We start from the raw sequence: 15,956 nt of genomic DNA on the forward strand, positions 1-15,956 counted from the left end.
ATGGGAAGCAGAAAAAGACAAGCTCTCCTGAGTAATTTTGGAGCGTAGGAGTCAGAGGAGAGGGCAGAAGGAGAGAAGGGAGGAAGGAAGGGGAGTGGAGAAAAATGTATAGCTCAATTTTAAAAAAAAAGTCACAGACTTGGGTAAGGTGGTGAAGAGTTGTGGGGGTGAGTATGATCAAAACACATTATATTAAACTCTCAAAGAACAAATAAAAATAATACTTTTTAAATAATTCACATTAGTCATGGCTGGTGCATCTTTTCCTTTTGACCAACTAGCTAGAAAGTGATAGATTCAAATAGATCAGAAACATGGCAATATCATTGTTGCTCACATTAGCAACAATAATATCATTAATTAAAAAGGGAATTGCAGATGCTAGCCCTGGATATAAAGCAACATTTGATTACTCTCAATGATTGAATAATAGACATCCCTGAGACTGGCTGGGCTGCACCTACCACAAACACCTTACAGTCTTACAGGAAATGAACTTGATCCAGAGTCACCACCCTGGCTGACCCCCACATCCCAAGAACATTCAATGGGGACTCAGAAGACATGCTTGTCCCAATTTTTCTATGCTCTGGGTCTCTGCTCCTCTTCTGTGATCAGCAAACAACTCTTCTGGCCCTGTGTGACTTCCAGGTCCACTATGAGGATAAGGCAAGATGCTGAGCTGTGGATAGACCCCTGAGGAGAAAGGAAGGGTGCTGACGGAATTTTGCTAGTGTCTGCCCAGAATTCTGCACTGGGCGGCTGTGGCCTTGCAGGCACATCTAGTGAGTATTAATGTTCAAGCAAGCATTGCCTGAGAAAGAAGAGAGACATGGAGACATATGAAGTAGCAATGAAAGATGCTGGGTGGGTTAGTATTTAATTCTGTCTCCACCTCCACGGCATGTCTCGCTCCAAATATTTGAAGTATGAAAACACAAACCTGCAAGTCTGGAACTTGTATTCACCGCAGTAACCCTATCACCTAGCACATCATAGATGTACTGCAATGAATGAGTGAATAAGAATTGTAAAGGGAAGAAGACAGTGTGCAAATTGAAATTGCTGCCAGTGGGCATCCAAAGATAATTCTTATGATTCCAGGAAGCACTGCCATACTCCTGCAGGTAGCAGTGCCAGGGACTACCTTTATGTAGTTCCATGGCCTCCCTTCCTCTTTAGGGAATATCCACTACCTTTCTCCATGAGCATCATTAGCCTCTATCTATTCCCCTTCCTGTCATCCCCACCACTCTGGCCAATAGTATTACATTACTCAACACTGATTTTAATGTTTTTAAACAGGTTGTGAACAGTGAACACTACATGAAAGGGGGAGAGGTTATCCACGGAAGTTGTTTTATGAGCGTTGTTAGATAAGGGGTCAGTAGCAAACCCTTCCTCCTATATTCAGGGAGGGGCAGCACTGTGAGAATAGGCCCACTGTTCCAGCTGGGTTCCTTCTGCCCTCAGTGGGTGCTAATCACAGCAAGCACATGCCCCAGCAGTAGCTGCTCTCACTGTGGAGCCAGAAACTTTCTCCAAAGCTGCCCTTAGCCCTTCTCTAGGGAGTTTCTCCACTAGAAGCCCAGGGCTCAGTGTTGTGGCAGATGCCTGTAACCCCAGAACTCTGGAGACAAAGGGAGGGGGATCAGGAATTCAAGGACAGCCTCAGCTCCACAGTGAGGTTAAGGCTAGCAGGTGCTATGTGAGAGCTAGTCTCTAAATAAATAAAAAAGGATTTAAAAAAAACCAACCAGAAACCACACCCAGGGGTTTCGAAACCTTCCTGAACACAGAACGTCAATCAGGAAAGTGGGATGGAGGCGGCAGAAACACAGACGCAGGAGCTATTTTTGAGAGACTAGAAATAAAAAAAAAAACTACAGGTGTGTTCTGCACAAGAAGAAATGTTCCCAAATCCATAAGTCTTCTTTCTAAATAAAAACAAATTGGGTTGCAACATCTCATCCTAGTTTCCAAGGACACACAAATAATTCAGGTCTTTGCACCTTATTTCAAGAAGCACAGAGGGCTCACAGACACCCACTAAAGGTGTCTGACTCATTTTCTAGAAAGTCACACAAATGACAATCTAGAGTGGAAAAGGAGGCCAGAGCCTGCTCTGTGATTCCTGGCATGGCACAGAAAGCAGGGCAAAGGAAATCACCTCAGCTGACAGCCAAAGGAAACAGCTACAGCATGTGGGGACAGTGGAGACTCAAATAGCAAATAACACTGAAATGCAACAATAGTACCTCAACTCATATTCAGAATAAACAGGTACAGGTACACCCAAACACATATTTAGCCAGTGGTGACGAACCTATTCATTTTAGGATAGCTTATAATCATCTAAATGAATCTAGGTGACTCATCAACTTAAAAGAAGAGGTAAGAATTTTTCTACAGTATCAGTAGGTTTTTTTTTTCTTTTACAGACTCAAGACCATTTTTCCTACTTTCAGCAGACAAAAAAGCAGCATATTTTTCTTTCATCTTGCTAAAACCTCACCCACTGAATTCTTAACTATTGCAGGTGGATTTTAAAAAACACCTTTACCCACTTAATGTCGTCATTGTATTCATTCCTAACAGCAAAGAGGGACCAGACCCAGAGCCTACAATTCCTTTTGCTAAAGTTTCAAAAGGAAAAGCCAGAACGGAAGCTGACAATAGCTAGAATTATTGTTAGCACAGGCAGATTCACTGCTGTAAGACATGCCTCATGCACAGCACCTTAACAAATAGTCACAGTAGGCCTGTGATGTCAGCTTTATGACCCTTGCTTACAGATAAGGAAACTAAGGCACGGAGAGATCAATTCACATGCCCAAAGATACATCAGCAGAAACTGTGATGCTGGAACTCAAACCTTGGCTTCTCTGAGCTGGAAGCCTACAGGACTCATTATCTTAACACACCACCACTCTTAAGGTCAAGGTTGGCAGAGATCTTATGACAATGGAAATGAAATCTGTATCAGTAGCGGATAGTAAGAGTCCTGCTTTCTCAGCAGATCACATAACATAATACAAACAAGATGACAGAACACAAGTGATTTTGGTTAAACAAGCTCATAATATAGGTAAGCAATGTGAGTTAAGACTGCTTTTGAATTAGCTATCAAGAACACAACACACACCAATGGAATTGAATTGAAGACCCAGATATTAATCTACACACCTATGAAAACCTGATTTTTGATAAAGAAGCTAAAATTATACAATGGAAAAAAGAAAGTATCTTCAACAAAGGGTGCTGGCATAACTGGATGTCAACATTTAGAAGAATGAAAATAGATCCATATCTATCCCCATGCACCAAACTCAAATCCAAATGGATTAAAGACCTCAATATAAATCTGACCACACTGAACCTGATAGAAGAAAAAGTGGGAAGTAGTCTTCAATACGTGGGCACAGGAGACCACTTCCTAAATATAATCCCAGTAGCACAGACACTGAGAGCAACTGTTGTGATCCAGCTGCCCTCACTCCCCCTGACTGACAGCGGAACTTCCTTGTGGTCTGTAATTGACAAGGATGTTTGTGTTCTTTCTGGCCGGTGGGTCTCCACAGGAGTAGAGGTATAAAAGGTTGCTGGGAAAAATAAAGGTTGCTGTTCTTCCACCTGAAAAGAATCCTCAGTGTCTCAATCCTGGCACCCCCCCCCCTCAGTCTTGGCTATCCAGGCTGCGCTGGCTGCAGCAAGAAACAATAAATAAATGGGACCTCCTGAAACTAAGAAGCTTCTGTAAAGCAAAGGATACAGTCAATAAGACAAAAAGACAGCCTCCTGAATGGGTAAAGATCTTCACCAGCCCCACATCAGACAAAGGACTGATCTCCAAAATAAATAAAGAACTCAAGAAATTGGACATCAAAATTCTAAATGACCCAATTAAAAGTGGGGTACAGAACTAAACAGAGTTCTCAACAGAAGAATCTCAAATGGCCAAAAGATACTTAAGGAAATGTTCAACATCCTTAGCGATTAGGAAAATGGAAATCAAAACAACTTTGAGATACCATCTTATACCTGTCAGAATGGCTGAGATCAAAAACACCAATGATAGCTTATGCTGGAGAGGATGTGGAATAAAGGAACACCCATCCATTGCTGGTGGGAATGCAAACTTGTACAACCACTTTGGAAATCAGTATGGTGGTTTCTCAGAAAATTGGGAATCAACGTACCTCAGGATCCAGCAATACCACTCTTGGGCATATACCCAAAAGATGCTCAATCATACTACAAAGGCATTTGTTCAATTATGTTCATAGCAGCATTATTTGTAATAGCCAGAATGTGGAAACAACGTAGATGCCCCTCAACCAAAGAATGGATAAAGAAAATATGGCACATTTACACATTAGAGTACTACTCAGCTGTAAAAAAAGCAATGACATCTTGAATTTTGCATGCAAATGGATGGAATTAGAGAATACTATCCTGAATAAGGTAACCCAGACCCGAAAAGATGAATATGGTATGTACACACTCATAAGTGGATACTAGCTATAAGCAAAGGACGTTGAACCTATAGTTCATGATCCTAGAAAAGCTAAGTAATAAGGTGAGCCCTAAGAAAAACATATAGATCCACCTGGAAAGTAGAAACAGACAAGATCACCTGACAAAATCGAGAGCATGGGAGTGGGGAGAGAAGGAAGGGTGGAAGGGGGAGAGGAGAGAGGAGAAGAATGAGGAGAACTTGAGGGAATGAAATAGTCGAGAAGGAGGAAGGACAGAGATGAGATCAAGAAGAGAGACATCTTGATTGAGGGAGCCATTATAGGGTTAGCAAGAAATCTGGCTCTAGAAAAATTCCCAGGAATCCACAAGGATGACCCCAGCTAAGACTCTAAGCAATTGAGGAGAGGGGGCCTGATCTCGACTTGCCCTGTAGTCAGGCTGATGATTATCTTAAATATCACCATAGAACCTTCATCCAGCAACTGATGGAAGAAGAGGCAGAGACCCACATTGAAGCACTGGACTGAGTTCCCAAAGTCCAGTTGAAGAGTGGAAGGAATGAGAATATGAGCAAAGAGGTCAAGACCATGATGGGTACACCCACTGAAACAGTTTGCCTGAGCTAATGGGAGCTCAAAAACTCCAGCCAGCCTGGGAAGGAACAAGCATAGGACCAAACTAGTCCCTCTGAATGTGGTTAACAGCTGCATGGCATGTGGATCGAGGGGCCACTAGCAGTGGCACCAGGATTTATCCCTACTGCATGTACTGGCTTTTTGGGAACCTGTTCTCTTTGGATAGATACCTTGCTCCGTCTAGATATAGTAGGGAGGGCCTTGGACCTTTCCCAAAGCAATGTGCCTTAACCTTTCTGAGGATTGGATGGGGGGTGGTATGGGAGGGTGTGTGGAGGGAATGGGAGGAGGGGAGGGAGTGGGAACTTGGATTGGTATGTATAATGAAAAAAAGATGGGTTGTTTTCTTTTTTAAATAAATAAATAGAAAGAAACAATATTGCAAAAAGAACACAACACGTGCACATATGTGTAAGCACATGCATATATACACTAAATATATATTTTAAAGAAAAAAATTAAACGGGTAGTCAGCATCCCTATAATAATGTACATGTTCAAGGTCAGTCCCTTGAGGACATACAAGTCAAATAGGAACATATGTTAAGTCTCTCAAAAAAGTTACATATTCCAAAGCCAAAATATTTGAGGGAAGAAGTAGCATATCCCCAGACTGGATTTTACCACAAAAGAAAGAAACCCATTGAAGACTTTGGTTGGTGTACAGGGATCACAAATTAAACATTGTTGTGGGGTGTCAAAAAGAAGATGCTGGGATGCTAAGGATGAAGCAGTTGGGTAGATGGAGCAGGAGAAAGCACCCCTCCATTCTTCCCCACCGCAGGGCAAGTCTCAGCAGCCAAGGAGGAGACTCAGAGTGTCCATCGGGCCAGTAAAGCAAGCCTGGGTTCATTTGCATGCTCAGGAAGTTGAGTGGAAGGAAGCTTGGGAGGGGGCGGAATTAGGGACCAATTGTCTAAACAGTATGTGTGTTCTTGGCCTAGAGAACAAATGTGTATAGGGGAAATGGCAGCATCACATTATATTTGCAAACCACTTCCAACCGTATTAACATTTGAAAGCAGAGAAATGGGGTGCGGCCCTCAGAGGACACTCTTGAAAGTAGCCTGTCACATTCTTCTATATATGGGTACCCATTGAATGGCTGGGACTTGTTAAAGTTGCTTTTCAGACCAAGCTCTCCCTTCCCCAAGTCAGATTCCTTTTATGAGACTGGATCCTGGGCTGCAACATACAGGACAAAAATCAAGAAATGAATGTGTGTATTCCTTATGCACAGAACGTATTCAAGTGGCAAGGACTGGAAGGTAGGTTCTTAAAGGGAAAAATCGCCATCTCCAGGTAAAAGAAAAATCATGGTGGTATTCCCTTTTCTCAAATCTTCATAAATGTCACCAACACACCGGGTTTCAATAAAAAAGAGGCTGCCCCCCCCCGAAACAAAATAGAAATAAAGACAGTGAGTCCATCCCCCACTACAAAGAATGGCAGTTTCTTAATTCCCTGAATCTGTCGGTGTAAGGGGAAAGTGCTCTATTCCTCCCCTGCACGGCTAAAACCAATTATCAGTGCTAATTATTAAAGCATTTGCATTATGCTTTGCACCCATTTAACAACTTGCTTATCCCACTTGTTTGGCTAAAGGTCTGATTAAAAATAGGAAATGCACTTTGCAGAAGAGAGCTGCCTCCTTAGGAGGAGGGGAGGGTGGGGAGAAAAGGGAACCGCTTCTTGCAGAAAGGAGCAAGAAGAGCATTGTTCCCTTCCTATTCTTTCCTCCTGCCACACTCAACACCCACAGAGTTACACTGCACAAAGTCAGGGGGAGAAGAATTCACAGGTAAAAAAGATGGACATGCTCTCAGAGGAGGTGTTTGTATAGTTGTAGCGCTGTTCTACATACTACACTCATTGGGTCCATGAGAGGGTCAACAGTCTCCCTAAAATAAAAAAAAAAACCCAACAATCACCAGATAGTTGGTAAGCTTAACATCTGGAGCACTTCATAGACTAGCATCTAGAGGTAGAAATAGGCGACCCCATAGCAGTCTTGGTAAGAGCCACAGGGCCTTTGGCCAACTCACATTCCCTGTTCCCCTCCCTAGCCACCTGTATCATGCATCTTTTAGACTGGCAATACTTCCCTGTCCCATAAGAGCTCAGGTGACTGTGGAGATCTCTAAGTCATCCTGGCATGCAGAAAATAAACCTGTTTCCAGCCACTCGCCTGGACACAAGAATAAAGCTACTTTCTACATCTTAAAGGTTGCCTGGCTTCTCATTGCGCTCAACCATCATAAAATCCCTATACTTCAGAGAAGAATGTTGTTTGTTCTAGGAAGCACTTGACTAATGTGACTTTTAGCTACCTGTGTGGTGAATGGCATTACATGAAAGGAGAAATGCTGTGTGGTCAAGACCTTCGCAAACTGCTTTGCTTCACGCAGATTTTATAGCTCTCCAGCATTTCACGCGGCTCTGGCTGTAGTGATAATAAAATCATCCAACCTTTATAGCTCAAACAAGACAAGCAAAATTCATTCCAGCACTCTCCCTGCCTTTGATCTGAATAGCAAACATTCTTTAAGGTTTTGCTGCCTGTGAGGCATGACCAGCCTTTTAAGAGCCCTCCTTGGGTCCCTGATGACACAGGGCTTCCAGCCTGGCCACTGGAGAGGGCAGAAGCTGCAGCTAAATAGGCTGCCTTCCAGAACAGACTCTTCTTCAGGACCATGTAGGTGTGCGGCTGGCCCTGAGGTAGACAGAGACCTACTGGGTTCACAAGTTGCCTTGTTTTCTAGGACAGCCTGAACAGAAAGAAAAATGCAAATATTTCTCACATGTTTGAGACCATAAAACAAAACAAGCCAGGCATGATGGAACATGTCTGTGATTCCAGCACTTGGGAGACTAAGGCAGAAGGGTGGCGAGATCAAGACCAGCTTGGGCTATCTAACAAGGCCCTGTCTCAAAACAAAACAAAATGGCTGAAATGAATGCTTATCATCTCTAGCTACTACAAAGCACTTTACAGCTTAGAAAGTGGGAGAGAGTCTTTGTTTACCTTATTGATGAGAGTCACTATATCTCCTTCCTTGATTGTCAATTCGTCATCATTCTGTGCCTCATATGGAAATATTACTTTGCAGTAATCCTTGGCTGTAAGAAAGAAGAAAATACAACCTTTAAGGGGCTTCATCCAATGAGCAGACTCAGATGGAGATGTTCCTTGCCACAACAACCTCAAGAAAAAGGGATGCTTAAAGGATATTACAGAGGCATAAAGAAGGGGTTCCGCTCCGAAAACTACCTAAGAGAGCTTATGGTAGGTATTTGTCTCTGCATTTTACCCTCACGAGTCACAGAACACCATGAATGCCATGGGCTGATTTGCTTTTCTCAGGTAGAAAGGCCACATGGCATCTTTCATCCTGAGAAAGTAGATGTGTACCATCTGATAATTTCTGAAGGAATATAAACAGGCAGTTTTGATTTTTTTCCTCATCGCCTTACTGTACATATTACAAAATGAGAAAAAAGGGGCCTTTTTATCTGTTATAAAGCCAATACAGTGAATAAAACAATGAAGAATTACCTCCTTACCCTATATATTAGAACTGAGCACCCAAGGTCCAGTTGAAGAGCAGAAGGAGGGAGAATATGAGCAAGGAAGTCAGGACCGCGAGGGGTTGGTCCACCCACTGAGACAGTGTGCCTGAGCTAATGGGAGCTCACCAAAGCCAGCTGGACTGGGACTGAATGAGCATGGGATCAAACTGGACCCTCGGAATGTGGCTGACAATGGGGGATGACTGAGAAGCCAATGATAATGGCACTGGGATTTGTCTCTACTGTATGTATTGGCTGTTTGGGATCCTAGTCTATTTGGATACACACCTTCCTAAGCCTGGATGGAGCGGGGAGGGCCTTGGACTTCTCACAGGGCAAGGTACCCTGCCCTCTCTTAGGACTGGAGGATGAGAGGGGGAGGGTGAGTGGGAGAGCAGGAGGGAAATGGGAGGACGGGAGGAAGTGGAAATTTTGAATGGTATTATTTATAAAGCAATAAAAAATGAAAAATAGAAAAGAGATAAACACCAATGCATTTGCATATAAAAAGTCAACTATGAGCAGCCAACAAATACTGTCAAAACATTTTTATGCACCTCTATGTAGAATGGGTGAACTTATTCATGTATACCTCATGGTCTTTTTGTACAAACCTGATTGGTTTTGATGGGGCTGTTATTGGGCAAGAAAATACACAATCCTCACTGAAGAGGAAAAAACTACTTTGGTTATTTAAAATCAGTTCACATATTACTGAGTTTTATGCTTTGAAACTATATCTGATATGAAGTTAGTGTTATCAAAAAGCACCATGTAAAAAGAGTGAAAACCTTTGTAGGGGATTTGGGAAATGAAGACTTGGCAAACCAGGCTTTCAAGACTCAGGACAGAAGGTGGAAAGAAAAATTCGAAGAAATTAGTATCTTCTAGAGCAGACATTGACTGTATTCTACAGTAGAGTCCAAAACGTGCACAGCGTTTCCTATCCTCAGATATTTTCTAAGGCTACTTCCTGAAGCTAGTCATAACCTACAGCTATATACCTGAGTGTAAATTACATTGTTGCCAGTATACTTTATACCACAAAAACGCATTGTTTTATGTTGGTGAGCATCCTATCCATCAAAGAGAGTGACATATAAAATAAAGGCGATCAAACAATCCATAATGCAGACACACTGTGCTCTAGGGTTGATAAGGCAAGGCGGGGAGAGGGAGTCACTTTACTTCTGTGCGGAAGTTCTAGGTTTCTGCTATCTTCACAGTGGTGTGAAGATAGCAGTTATATTCCATCTGCACGGAATAGACCTTCATCCTTGGGTTCTCTGGGCTTTCTCATGGCTTTGGCTCATTGATCTCTGCTGAGAGGCACCAATTCTAAATCCTACTGAGACCATACTCCTAAACTAACAAGAATCATCAATGTGTTATCTCCATTTAATTAGAGATAGCAAAAACTTTCCCAAGTCCGAATTGGTTAGATGTTCTAAAGGGAGGGAAAAAGTTAAACATCTTTAAATTGGATAATGATAGTTCTTCACCAATTTTCCAATTGACTCTGCTAGTGAAATATGACTTCCTAACCTCAAAACTTCCAACATGAACACACAATATCACTGAAGAACTACCCTACAGAGTCCCAACTTTGCAAATAAATCTCTGGATGGAAATCAGAGACTTTTTTCAAAAAGAATATCAATTACTCATGACCAACAAAGAAAGAAAAAGCATGCCATGTTTCTCTGTCTTTCCGTGAAAAGGTTAATAAAATGTGATCAACCACTGTGGATTAACTTCCCAGCAGCCATTGCCAATCCCATTTCTACTTCACAGAATCCTCATTTGCTCAGGTATATTCTGTTCAGGAAAGTAATGTTAATCCTCCATCCAGATAGTAACTGGGACCAGCCCTGCTTAGCTTCTAAGATCAGGCATGTTCAGAGTGGCAGGGCCATAGACAAATAATGTTACCTCATTTCCCTTGTTGATGACTTGTTTAGGGGTAAGATGTGATCTTCTAGTCATTGAAATCCGAAAAAAGGAATCTGTTAGGAATGCCATTGACAGATCTGTTTTCCCCTAGAGATGTAAGGCACACAGTTGTTGGTACACAGGGCCTGGGTATGCTAGCTGAACACTCTGCCACTGGGCCCAATGTACCTACCTGAAGGCTTCTAACACTGTTCGATCATTGCTGGAAGACAAGACAATGTTTGGCACTGTTGCAATCATGTTTGAACAGATGAGAAAAGGCAAGAATTTAATCCTGAGTCCTGATGGTGTTGAGCTTCCCTTCAAATTCACCAGCTTCACGGGCCCTTTTCTCTGAGCCTCTTGGGCTGCAGTTTTAGCAAATCAATTGTTTGCCACTGTTTTATAATCCAGTGGGAAAGTGTTCACTCAAAACAGAAGCTTATTAACATGGAGAAACTTCACACAAGTTATCTTCTCAACATCCTCTTACTATAATGCCTCCTCACCATCACACCCTATTTAAAAAAAAACAAACCTCTTCTTATGTCATTTCTTTTCTCTTCATCCCCCACCTTCCTATTTCAGGGCACAGTCTATAGAAGTACATCATAAACACCATAAAGGAATTATTGCTAAGAAAGCGCTCATGAGCCTTTAAATTATTCCACAATGATATTTTATTTTATACTTACAAGTTCCCTGTAAGCTAAGAAGGGCATGTGTCTCCTAGATTTAATAAGAACAGGTTTTTAATAAGTATAAGTTTGAAGGAGGGAAATAGAATTTAGCATTCTGCTGAGATAAAGGAGGAACTAGAAGAGGAGGATTAAATAGAGGGGGGATGAGAGATTGGGGTCACAGTAGATGATTATTGGTACAGAAACATACAAACTAGACAATGTACAGAGAGCAAGAGACTTTGGGTCACTCGGTCTTAAATGGGGTGTTTTTACTAAACCCCTTCCCTCAAGGCTCAGGGATCTATGCAGAAGAAGAGAAGAAAGATTCCAAGAGCCTGAGGTGATAGGTGACTCCAAGGAAGCAGGGTTTTACACTGGACACAAGGCTGATACACATATAAACTCAGGGACTGGTAGCAAGTGTAGGGCAGGTTCAAGACAGCCAGGGTCCCAGAACTGAGAGGGGGAAATGGCCACGGGGTCCCATCCCTAACCAAGAAGCTATTTGCAAATGATACCCACTAGCAAAGGGAAAATCAGTTTTCTCCAATGACATAGCACTGGGAATGTCAACCACATTCCAGGGCAGGTCACGTGTCCACGAGTAGTTTACAAGACAAAGCAGCCCCCAAGGTTTTGTTTTGGTTTTGAAGAGAGAAAGAAAGGGAAGTTGGGTGGCTAGGGTGGTGGGGAGGACCTGGGAGGAGTTGGGAGAGGGGAAAAGAATAGGATTAAAACATATTGCATAAAAAATGTTAAATAAAAGAAAAAAGCACTCATTTCAACTTTATAGTTTAATGTGCTTAAATATTTCTACACTTGTGCGAATCTTGTCACAATCTAGTTTCAGAACATTTCTGCTATGCAGTTATGCTGTTTGATATTAAGAGGCATTAGAACAGATTTATCTTGAAAGCATTACTTTTAGATTATAACAAGGAGTAACTGTAGCTGTAGCTGCTGCCTGTAACAATCTACAAAGTAGGCTGCTGTCATTTGATTTGCCACTGTGTGCGTCCCCAGAACTGACACAGAGTTCTTCTGAATTTCCTGATGATTGGTCCTTGAGTGACACCTAACAGGGTAACACTCAAGGGACCACAAGTAGAAGATTCTGGGTCAGAAGTCAGTTGGAATTGGACTCCGTCCCAGCTGGATTTTGTGGAGTGCATCACCTGAGGCAGCGACATTGTAGCTGTGGATGGCCATAGCGCCATCAGGTGTAAAATAAGGGACCACCAAAGGAGAAAGGCCAGCTTAGTTAGCATCAGCAGAACATCTTTAGCCTATTTAAATGCATTCCAAATCTCAACGTTTAAACAACTCAAAACAGCTCTGCTCTGATCAGAGTACTGAGTTGTTCCAGCTTCTATTTAGGACCTCAAAAATATACCACTGATGTTCTGAGGACATCGATTGCCATCCTGGGCTAGACCTATGTCCTTTCCAGCAATGACAGTTCAGCACTCCAGCCACTTGTGAGCAAATACGGCAGCCAGTAGACTCGCACTTTATCATGATGTGTTTAAAACGTAATTATTTGTGTTACAAGTACATTTGTGCTTTGCCTGCATGTATGTCTGTGTGAAGGTATCAGATTTCTGGGAACAGGAGTTACAAACACTTGTGAGCTGCCATTTGGGTGCTGGGAACTGAACCCGGGTTCTCTGGAAGAGAAATCAGTGCTCTTAGTCGCTGAGCCCTCTCTCCAGCCCCTATCATGATGTATTTTAAGATAAAAATTTATCTTTACTTATGAAGCATTTTAGTGATCTAACTGAACTGTATCATAAAATAAAAATACATTGGTTTGGGTATACATAAACAATACATAAGTATCTTAATCAGAGGTAGAAATGTACAATGCAATATGGTAAATATACATATATCAACACAATATATATATATATAAATATATATAATATATATACATAAAAATGTTTTAAACAGAGGTAGAAGTATGCATGCATACAATAATCAATATAATTTAACTTTGTATCAATATACAAAAATCAATACCAATATATTTGTCTAAAAACAATAGCTCACAAGTATCAATCTATTATCCCATCATCCAATTATCCCTCTTTTTTTTTTCAAAAAGATCCCTGAACTTATACAACTCCTCCCCCAACCCTCAACCGTATACTAATTATAATCAACCCCTAAATGATGTCCCTAAACCCGAGGACAAACTTTACTGGTAGAGGGGAAGTCGTCCTCTAGAATTAGTTCCAGCTGTCATGATTCATTCAAAAATAAATATATTTATATACAAAATCACCATTAAATTCAAAAGTGTGACATTAATTTTACTGTACATTGTTCCATATTTCAATTTGAATATTTTCTGACCCACAACCATCCAAGAGATACTGTCAACCAGTTCTGGAGCCAGAGCCTATGACATACAAGTAAGATCAAGTCTTGACATGGAAGTGATAATCTAATGCTTTGAGAAAGGGGAGGGGAGGAAGATGACAAAACAAGACAAATGTGCACACCAATCCAAGGCGGCAGATACCGCTACTGTGTTTCACAGACTGGAAAGACGATATGCGTGTAAAAAAAAAAGTTCAAAAATCAAGGGGATATGTGATATGCTTTAAAAGATGAAGGTAATTCTAAATCCTTTTGGACATGGGAAGAAAAATCTATGTTTTAAATGAGTAGCAAACAGATAAAAAGGGACTAAAATTAATTTTTACAGGCAGGCATTTCCTATCAGTTCATTAATTTGATGGATTTAATAAGATTGAAATCAAGTCAGAATGAATATACACATGCACAGAAAGAAATAAAGGCACAATTTATACAGCAAATGAGATGACTTGGTTGCTTTTCCTTTGAGTGGTTAAACTATGTAATAAAATTAGCTAACCTAAGTCTAAATTCCTAACTTTCTGCTTAAGGCTTTTTGCCTTAGTCTTTAAACAATCTGATAAGAAACAATGACTCTTTCTTTCCAGAAATGGAACAAAATGAAGCACACAACACATTTAAAAGGGCAGAGAAAATGAATCCAGCATGGGAAGGGTCATGGACTCTGACCTCATTACTCCCAGATCAAGAGCTTCTCACACCGCTTTAATTACCAGCTTTCAGTTTCTAACTTTTTAAATTTTATTACATTTATGCATCCATCCATCCATTCATTTGTGTCTATGTGTGTGATTGTGTGTGTGTGTGTGTGCATGCATGTATACACACAGTACTAAGTATGGACCCCAGAGGAAAAGGGTGAGAGTTGATTCTCTCTGTCCAGCCAGTGATCTCCAGGGATGGAACTTATGCCGTCAGGCTAGGTGGCAAGTGCCTTTACCAACTGAGCTATCAGGCAGGCCTTGTTTGCTTTTGAGACAGGATCTCCTGTAATGTAAGCAAGGCCTCAAACTCATCATAGAGTCCAAGCTGGTCTTGAACTTGTGGTGATTCTCCTAATAGCCCCAGATGTGCATCGACACACACGGCCAGCTTTCAAATTCTTAAAAAACTTGCTCAAGTAAGAATCACCAAGAACGTCAAGCATGATTCATCGTCCCTCTCCCCAAAACATTATTTCAATCTCTAGACTTTTGGAAATTTACATGTTATTAAAAGCAGACCATTAAAGGCTTTAGGCAGCAGTGGAAAATATTTTGCCATTCCTAAAATCAGAGTTTTATTTTCCCTTGCGACATTATAAAAGAAAGAGTACATTGTGCTACAGGGATGTTCGGTGAGAAAAATACCCGCTGTGTAAGATGAGGACCCAAACCAGACAACCAGCACTCCTAGAAAAGCTGGCATGCACCTGCCTGAAAACCCAGTGCTGGGTAGGAGTAGGGAAGGTCGGGGAGACAGGTGAATCCTGGGGCTCTCTGGCCAGCTGGTCTAGCTGAAACCATGTCTCCAAAAACAAAGTAAAGTAGTGAAACCATGTCTCCAAAACCAAAGTAGAGCGAGTAGAACATTCAGTGTGTCCTTTGACTGCCAGATGCACAAAAACAAGCATACCTGCGCCCATGTACACACACACACGAACACACGATCACACACACACTCAGAGTATCAATTCAGTAATGTTGAGTTTCCCTAACATTATAATCAGACACTCTTCTCTTCAGTTGGTCTGTATTATCTAAGACACTACTAATTTATAATTTTAAGCAGAACTCCCGAGTACATAATTATTCAAATTTTCAAAGAAATATGCTTCATATGCCATATTAGATGTAATTAATATTCACTATTTGGGTCTTATGCTATGCCCAATCATTAAAATTCTGCAGCAAATGGATGACCTATTGCTCCAAGTGCGGGAATAAATAACATACAGGTATATGTCAGCCCAGGCTGTTTTATCACCCTACAAGCACTAAAACCTTTCTGTTTTCCGAACTTTTAATACTCTGGGATTTCATGTAGGGGTAGTATTCTATCACGCTCTGAGGACAACAGACTTAGGTAAATAAGACTAGTATCTACCGGTCAGGGAGCTTACAATAAAGTGGAAGAAATGAAGCAAGCATAAGTCTAGTTCTGGACACCCTGACAGTAGGGAGTGGATGAGAGTCACAGCCAGCTTAAAGCATGTGAATGTCAAAAACGGGCAAGTAACCTCCAGTGTCGGAGACGCAGAAGCCCGTCTCTCAAGGGTAAAACGGCAGTGGAGTTT

At 41.5% G+C, this 15,956-nt stretch overlaps 1 protein-coding gene across 14 annotated transcripts in view; it reads right to left on the minus strand.

The window, feature by feature from the left end:
• The window catches only part of Sh3kbp1 (SH3 domain containing kinase binding protein 1), a 337,525-nt gene that overhangs the window by 86,267 nt on the left and 235,302 nt on the right, over positions 1-15,956 (minus strand). For all 14 annotated transcript variants that reach the window (XM_085684713.2, XM_085684711.2, XM_085684710.2 and 11 more), the window contains one exon: positions 8,140-8,234. In XM_085684713.2, coding sequence (XP_085540839.1) covers positions 8,140-8,234 — 95 coding nt within the window. The remainder of the gene's footprint in view (positions 1-8,139; positions 8,235-15,956) is intronic.

The sequence above is a fragment of the Myodes glareolus genome, chromosome X (assembly GCF_982192425.1).
Source record: "Myodes glareolus chromosome X, mMyoGla1.1, whole genome shotgun sequence".
In the NCBI taxonomy this organism is placed as follows: Eukaryota; Metazoa; Chordata; class Mammalia; order Rodentia; family Cricetidae; genus Myodes; species Myodes glareolus.